Here is an 8,920-nt window from a genome sequence, read left to right as displayed (position 1 = left end):
AGGGGACACACAGTTGAGCTGCCTCCTGCACTGGCCACACCCACCCCTTCACTAGGGATTATTTTTCAGGTAGGGCTTAAACATTAGGCCCACCCCCCAAAAAAATCCAGATAGGGCTTATTTTCGGGGTAGGTCATATATTCGGGAAAACACAGTAGAATCATATGGTCAGAAGCTAGAACCTGATTTTCAGATGATCAAACTCTGGTTCCAGAATGGGGTTCTCAATCATGGAAGGAAGCTCCTTGGATTGGATATTTGGCTAGTCACTCATTCAGGACAACTTACCTCACAGGGCTGTTAAAATAGGAGGAGGGAGCAAACATACATTGCTTGACTTCTTGTATACGAGTCAGGATATAAATCTAAATACTATGTGAAAATGGTCTGGATCTAGTAAGGCCAGATGGTTCCTCCACTACCAATAAAACTGGGACTATTAGTAGTGTTTAACTGCAGAAGAGAGAGAAAATTAGGGCTCAGAAGATGGTTAAAGAGTTACTTGATAGTGAGATGACTAGCATATAAATTTAATGGATAAAAATAAATTGTATTTCTGGAGAAGAAGAAGCCAATGTGATACCTTCTTTCCAACTCCTATCATGTTTCCCCAAAAATAAGACCCCGTCTTATATTTTTTTGAACCCCAAAATAAGCGCTTGGCCTTATTTTCAGGGAGGTCTTATTATTTTGGGGTGCGTGGAGCAAGATGGGGCTCCTCTTGCCATTTTACCTGATTTCCAGCTCTGTGTTTAAATATTTTTGGGGAGGGCTTATTTTTGGGGGGAGGCTTATTTTAGTGCATGCGCTCAAAAGCTCGACTGGGCTTATTATCAGGGGATGTCTTATTTTTGGGGAAAACAGGGTATATATGATTAAATATAACTCCAATATTGGCAACAGCCAAACATTTACCAACATTCCAATAGGTTATGCCTTTTCAGGCCCTGCATCCCACATCACATAACACGCTCCTCCTCGTCATATTTAAAACAAATTTTATTCATGAAAATATGCTGTACAATGCACTATACACAGTTCTTTACATTGCCACATACACAAAAACTAGAATAGCACGATCAAGGTTACATTGCGTACAATATATGGGTGGTGAGAGATAACAGCCTGTTGAAAACCCCCTAAGCCCACCCCCGCCCCGGCATCTGTACAGTTATAAATACGAGGAGGAGAAAGACACACTTTTTCTTTTAATTTTACTGGGGGGGGGAGACTTGGTTTGGGCCAACCTTCTTTGCAAAACATCGGGACGCCCCCCTCCAATGGGGGGGTCTGGGATTTCACAGACCCTCCCGTTGCTTTATGTTCCCTGAAGCAGCCTTGCATTTCGTGCTTCTTATTTTTCTCCTGCCCCGTGGAGCTATGAAGCTGATGCAAGCTATGAGGCCAGGTGGAGGTGGCCACCGCTGGTCTGCTATGGTTGCACTTTGTCCAGAGGTCTAATATGGGCAACACATGAACCACGTGTCTCATTTGTGCAAACAGCTGAATCTTGCACAGTCACCAACACCAACATTCGGTGGCAAAAAAACAATGGGTTTTGGAAGCCTCGGGTTTCTTTACAAAAACAGGCCATGTTCACAGAACACCTGTAACCTAGAGATTGGATGAATCCATTTTCCGGTTTGTACAACACATTGAACCATAAACTAACCAAATGGCCTGGGTTTACGCAACAGACTAAGCCACAAAAATACTAACCAAGGTTAACACTAGTCAAGCTTAGCGTGTTGTGCATCGGCAGCCACTGACTGCATTTAATCAGGTTAAATCTTTTGGGTGAACATAGCCATAACATCTCAAAATAGGTATTGCCAGCTTTTGGGAGACTGCTATATACCTGCTATATTTTCTTTCAGCAGCGGCCTCAGAACCTCCCAACTTCCTGAAAAAAATAGGCTTAAATATTTTGCCCCCCCCCCAACCTTTACATTTATGTCATTCTCCTGTGATCTTGAAACATGGTAACTACCAATCTTGATGGTAACTTTGCCCAAAAAGAGTCAGCCACACAATCTAATGAGATTGTCACGCAGCGATCTATGGGATGCAAAGGCTGCGTTTGCATTTGATTTGTTTAAATTTGTTTTATTGAATAAACCATAGATGGTTAAGCTTGCCCAATAAAACTAAGCCAAAATGTTACTCAATTTATAGCTCAGGGTATTATTTATCATCAACCTGAGCCGCAGGAACAGTAGTGTGGCTGCTCTTGACCTTATATAGAAGATATTACAGGGTCATAGAATACAGAAGATTGATTTTTTTTTTTTGAGTTTGAGGGTTTTTTTCAACATCTAGACATTATTTGCCATGAAAAACGAATCTTTTGGTTTCATGAGTTCTTTTGTGCTGGTAAGAAAAAGAAATAGAGCATCTTTTTTCATTCCTTGTTATGGGAGTGCTGCCTTGGTTGCGTGTACAGGTTGAGTGGTTGAGAAGCCTGTTCTATTCGTCAAGTAGGAATGTCCACACAGGGTATGGTCAAAAAGCCAGCATGGGAGCCACGATGATGCAATCAAAGCCCCACCCCTTTTGGGTGAGCAGAAGCAATCGTGCACCCGAAGCTCCACCCCCCCCCCTTTACATGGACACACATAAGAACCTGGTGAGCTTCAATGGTACTTCAATTGTGGCTGCCATCTTGGATTTATATCTACCATACCTTGCGGTCATTCCTGTTCCTGGGGTGTTTTCAGGAAGTTGTGGGAAGGAGGGGAGGGAGGGAACAATAGGCCCTGTGAATCTCAGTACCGAGCAATTGCCTCCAGTTATGATTACAGAATCGTTCCTTCAACAGTAGAGATATTGGTTTTTTTTTTTAGAGAAAATGTTTATCTCGAAGCATCAGATTGCTGAGATGAGTTTAAGTCTCTCTAGTGAGACAATATAATTCCTCTATTTGAGAAGAAATTTAAACCAACCCTCCAAACATGTGAATTAAACTGAATCCTAGATGGAAAAAAGATAGAAAAGAAACCATCCTAAATACAGGCATGACAAAAGAATGGTGTTTTTTTTTTTTTGAGGGGGTGGGCAAGCCATCCTAATTTTGCACTCAAAAAGGAACCATTCAGCTTGATTAGAAACACAGACAATATTCCACTTCCTTGGCATGGTTGACTCCTTGCTGGGTTCTGGCCACACCAGCAGAGCTGTCCACTTGGTATAGTCTAAAAAGCTATAGAAGCACCCATGATAGTGTGATCGAAGATCCCATTCATTCATTTAAAAAAAATCATCTTTTTTTGAACCATACCCTGTGGACTTCAGAGACAGTGGCACACCAATGCACCTCAGTGCCTCTCACTAGAAGTTAAGTTTGCTCAACACAGTTTCACCGAAGCCATCGAAAGCATGAAGATGAGACTTGGCTTGGAAATGTCTATGGCAGCCTTTCCCCACTTTATTTTCTTCCCTTTGAGTTGGACATCAAGCTTCATCATCCCTCAGGGCCATGCTGGCTGAGGAATTCTGGAGCCTATAAATCCAAACAATCTGGAAGGTATCAGGTTAGAAGAAGTGGTTTAAATTACAGAAGTGAACATCCAGCACTTCTGGAGGGCACTAGTTTGGAAAAGATGAGGTCAAAGTCATTAGGTTAATGACTTAGGGCAAGAGGCAATCGTGTCTCCCCCCCACATACACACACCTTAGGCGATATGTAAAAACCAAGTCAAGTTAATAATAATTGAGATGATCAAGGCTGCATCTGTTAGCCAGCTTGACTGTTGACACTCAATTTGGCCCTAGAGGATGATTGACCACAAAGGGATCCGGAAGAAAATTAATCATCACATCAATTTCTAAAGGCAACAACTGATCCTCACCTCCCTGAAACAGTGCCAGGCAAAATGATCTTTCATAAATTTCCATCAAACTTCTGGGCAGAGCAATTAGGAGGACCAGGGAAAGGAAAAAATTTGTGATGACAGTATTATCATTACTGAAAATACTTTATGGGAAGGGTTTCTATCTAATGTTTTCCGTTAAATTTAATGGAGGTACGGCAGGGAGCCAGAGAGACAGAGAGAGAGAGCTGGAAAAAAGATTGGTCAACAAAATACATGTTCTTCACACATACACACACACACACACACTTCTTGGCTATCTTTTAACTACACAAGTGCAAGAATGCTAGCTTTGAGAATTGCACCTAAATTCTCTTCTCCCCTGAACTATTTTCTAAGATAAATTGTTTTCTGTTTGATTGAAGGAACCCTGATCAGGAGAAAAAAAATTGCACCCTGCCCAGCCTTTCAAGAGCTTCTCTTTGCCAAAGTCAGATGATGGACAAGTCCACCATATTGTCATTTTTAAATACACAGCCATCCCACAAATTCTCCTGCTCCCTCAGCACTGCATTGGACATCCAGAAAAAGTAATAAAATGTCACACCGGGCAAATATTGCTGCTATTGCACACCTGAAGGACTCCCACTGACATGTCACCTGGATGACTGAGCAAAGGGAGCCTTTCTGGAGGCGGAAATCCGATGTGGGTGGTACCCCAACATCCCAAATGAATTATGTGCTGTCTGCCTGTACAAAAGACTGAGGGAGGAAACGTCACTAGAACAGGAGTTCCAGTTTCTTATTCTTCTTTTCTTTCCATCTGTGTTCACCTTGTAGGATGTTTTTATGTCATCCTGTAATAGTCTGCTTTAGTCACAAATCTCACTGGATTTAATTTAAAAGCAGCTGCACATTTTCCAGTATACACGGTGATACTCAGATTCTGCACTCGCTCTTCCTCGCCTCAGATTCAGAAAGTTCTAGAAATGGCCGCCGAGTTTACAGTTTCATATTTCATTACATACATTTGGGGAAAATGAGGCTGACCATACAAAAATAAACTTGTGAGCTGGATCACAATTGTAACAGTGGTAGTAGAATGCAGTAGTAACAGTGGTAATTACAAAAAACAGCTGAAAGCAAGCAGAAAGAGGGATAGAAAGAGACTCCTGTGGAATCAAAATATAGTAAATTCGGTGTAATAATCTGGAAAAGCCCTCTGAGGGGAAGGATTAAAGCCTGACCCAGAGCAAAGAGTAATATGGGCTGTTCGAAGTCTTAGCCTGCTAATTTCCTGGGCCAAAGTGAGTTATCCAATATGTAAGTCAACATTTTCTTAATATGGTTTACTGAATAGACTACAATTGACTGACTTCATACAACACACTAAATCATAAACCCTGGTTTACAAATCACACTGGCTCAATTCATACAGCACACTAAACCACAAGCAAGTAAAATCATATTTTGCCTTAGCGTGTTGTGTGAACTCTACCCATGATAAACTCAACTGATTACGAGAAATCTACACCTCCCTATTGCAGATGGCCTCTGGATGCCAGGTTCAGGTAAGAATCACAGTGTGACTGGTAGAAATACCTGAAACAGCAATGCAAAAATGAAGGAGGGAAGTCAGGAGATCATCTCACTGTCTTTCTCTTCACTGTTCATAAATGGTGACCATGCCTTGTACATGATTCTGGAAACTGGACTCTTTCCAACCACTCGTTCTGTGCACCTACAATATCTTGCATCACTCTCGTCTCTTGATTTTTCCCTAAATACCATCCTGTTCCATACTGAATGGGCACATAAGCTATCAGTTCTCAGAATTTTAACCAACAGCCATGTTGGCTGGACACATCTAGACCTTGGAGGCACCTGATAGGAAGAAGAAGGCTGACTGAGGATGAATTTGCCTTGTTGAACTAAAAGTCCAGGGGGGTGATGGGAAAATGTAGAAGATGGGAGTGGGGAAGAGATCTCTCTTCCTTGAGGCTCATGATGAGGCTTGTCCACTCTCCCAAATTCCAACTGGTGTAGGAGATAATTTTTTTTAATAAAAAAGATTTCTCATGAATGCCTTTGAATCAGGTTATAAATAATTGGCCTTTTAAAAAAATCCACAAATATACCACATCATGCTTTTTGTAGGCATCTAACTGCTAATTTGCAAGAGCAAACTCTATATCAAGGTTGATCATTTGTTTCAATGGTAGAGTGGTCAGAACCTAAGAAGATTGCTCTGGTTCCAAAGGTCCAGAGATATTATCATCTTAGAGACTGAAAGGCCTGGGAATTTAAACAGTCCTGAAAAGTACTTGGAAGATGCCACAATTCGATTGATCCTTTTATCTGGGGAAGGGCAAGAATTAGCCCCAGATGGGCTCTACTGATTTTTGCATGAGTTTTCCTCCATGAAGACAGGGGCAACCCATCCTTCTAGTTAGAAACATTTCCAGCGATTGTTTTGAAGGCTCCCAGCTTGCACTAAAGTGCTAAACTTTTTATAAAAAAAAATAAATAAACCTGTATATTGGGTTGTTTTGAAGACCTGCCTGGATCTGGGGATTAAAATGGGGTTAGGCAGCCGGCAGTAATGATAATTCCAACCGTGTTCTCATTTCAGATATGCGTGGACTTGTGAGCATGAATGTACATGAGAAAGGGACACAATGAGCTCGTTACCCTTCTTCTAGAGCAGTGTTTCTCAACCTTGGAAGCTTGAAGATGGGTGGACTTCAACTCCAAGAATCCCCCAGCCAGCGCTTGAAGTCCACATTTGAAGTTCACACTTCAAATGTCAAAGCTTTTTGCTTATTATTGCAAGATGAACAGTTCAAGAAATCAAATGTCCATGTTGGGTCTCAGTGTAGCAAAGAACACTTGGGAATGAGACAGACAGAAGCCGAGAGAAGGCTAATAATACCAATGAGATCTTAGGCAGGTCCCAGATATTTAGCCTTTTCTCACATTGACCCCTGGCATCTATCCATCATCTATCATGCCACATCCAGAGAGAACTCTAGTTTTCTCTCATCCCCTTGTGGTTTGGGTTCTTCGTGCCCCTATTCTAATAAAGCCAATCCTTTTTCAGATATTGTACTTTCTTTCAGCCCATTCAACTCTGGACCTTCAGTTTTCTTTGGATGGAAGAAAAGAAATTAGCCATTTCCTCCTTGTTCCAGATTGCCAGGACTAATCACTCTCTAGAACCAAAATTTATTATTAGGGAGTGTTATATTAGCTACTTGTTAGATTCAGCCTTACGAGTTTCATTACTGGAGGTGCAAATGCTGAAAATAAGTTGCCATCAGTTTTTTTCCCATTCCACCTTCCTATTTAACCTGCCCATCCCAGCAGCAGCCATCTCTGCCACAATGCCAAATGCCATTTGTAAGTGCAAATGGCACATATTTGGATGCTGGAGCAAATGGTATCAGGGCCCATTCTCCCACATGGCTGTGTGCATGCACATGTCATCCTGTGAGCTGTTTCTGTTGCAAACCCAGATGGCATGAAAATGAACACGAAAATGAGCAACGTTGACGAGTTCAGTTCCTGTTACACCCCATTGTCTACTGGGCAATGCAGAGTCAGTGGCTAGATTTATAACAATCAAACACATAGTTGTTGTTTTTTTCTTTCTACACCAGCCATGGCACAAATACCTCAGATCTACTTTTCCTACCTGTTGAGCAAATCCTCAGCAATTCGACTAAAAGGATGGAGATATAATGCAGCTATTGCATGGCAAACCTAGGTTTCACATGAGAAGTTAGTTCTTCCCCGTTGCTGTTGGCAGCTGCATAAAACGGGGGCCCTATTATACAGGCAAGGAGTGAGCGAGAAGAAGAAACCAGATAGAATTTAGATAGTTAGGAAAGTGAAAAGCCAGCGGAAAACTTGTTCTAAAACCTTTTCATGGAAGCCATCTAAGTCAGCGGCCTTTTGGGCACCAGGAACCGGTTCCGTGGAGAGGTTTTTCCACGGACCGGTGGGGGCGTGGTTTCATGCGCTCCCTGCATCCCACGGATGGGGCTTCGTTTGTTTGCGTGGCCTTATTTCTGGCATGAATGCTTGGCAATAGCTCTAGATTGTTTTTCAGGTTACATATCACCTGTTCCCTCTTTCGGTGCAATAGTGCAAATGCCCAGGGAGGGAGAGAGGGAGGATGGCGGGGGGAAGGGGAAGGGGAAGGGGAAGGGGAAGCGACTTTGCAATGCCATGGCTAAGTTGTGCCTATTGCACACATCAAAGACAGATCCGACTTACTGCACAATACACCTGGCACAAGGCGGGAAGCCGCCGGTACCTGTCAAAACATTTTACCCTACATTGTGTGTGTTTGTGTGTGTGTGTGTGTGTTTGTGTGCGTGTGTGCATGCGTGTGTCGTGTCATGTCATTGTCAAGTTTCAACAGATGGCTCTAGCCTGGCTGAAGAAATGAAGGCAAAGAACAGAAGAAGAAGAAGAAGAAGAAGTAGAAGAGCAGGGCTGAATGATGGAGGAAAGAGTTCTATTTCCCCAAGACCCTCTTCGCCCCTCTCACTGCTGGGCCTGAGGAGCCTGAACGGGCCTCATCCAGGTACCCAGCTTTGATTGTTGGGCTGTGGGGCGCTAGGCAAAGGGGCCACGTTGAGACCATTTTGTGGCGGAAGAGCCGAGTCAAAGTTGAAGTCCATCTCGTCGCTGTCCATGAAGTCATTGAGGATGATGGACTCCACATCGCATTCCAAGCTCCCGTTGAACATGTCCAAGTCTAGATCGGCTGGGAATCTGTCCTGACTCAAAACAGGGGTGTGCATGGCTTCTGGGTAAGGTCCCTGCAAGGAATCTAGCAAGCTCATGTGCGCCCCCTGGTTGCTGACGTAGGAATGGAGATGCCCGTGGTGAGGCATGTTCACCATGCTGCAAGTGTCACCGGGCAGGCTCATAAGGCTGATCGGAGAGGGTAAGGCACTGTTGTTAAGAGGAGGGTGATGGCCAGCTGGTGATGGGTGATGGTATAATGTGTTGCTCTTCATGAGAGAGGACGAGTGGGGAGGGTAGGGGACCAAGCCTATCTCTCCGCCTCCACCCCCACCGCTACACACCAGGGTGTTTTG

General features: G+C 43.3%; 1 protein-coding gene across 1 annotated transcript in view; it reads right to left on the bottom strand.

The window, feature by feature from the left end:
- Positions 1–981: 981 nt before the first annotated feature.
- The window catches only part of FOXO6 (forkhead box O6), a 161,993-nt gene continuing 154,054 nt past the window's right edge, over positions 982–8,920 (bottom strand). Inside the window, exon 2 of the mRNA XM_034423581.3 lies at positions 982–8,920. This exon is cut by the window's right edge and continues 918 nt beyond it. Coding sequence (XP_034279472.2) covers positions 8,393–8,920 — 528 coding nt within the window. The 3' untranslated portion in view covers positions 982–8,392.

This window comes from Pantherophis guttatus, chromosome 10, assembly GCF_059756535.1.
Source record: "Pantherophis guttatus breed Tessera chromosome 10, ASM5975653v1, whole genome shotgun sequence".
Taxonomy (NCBI): Eukaryota; Metazoa; Chordata; class Lepidosauria; order Squamata; family Colubridae; genus Pantherophis; species Pantherophis guttatus.
This window is presented reverse-complemented; position numbering and strand designations above follow the sequence as displayed.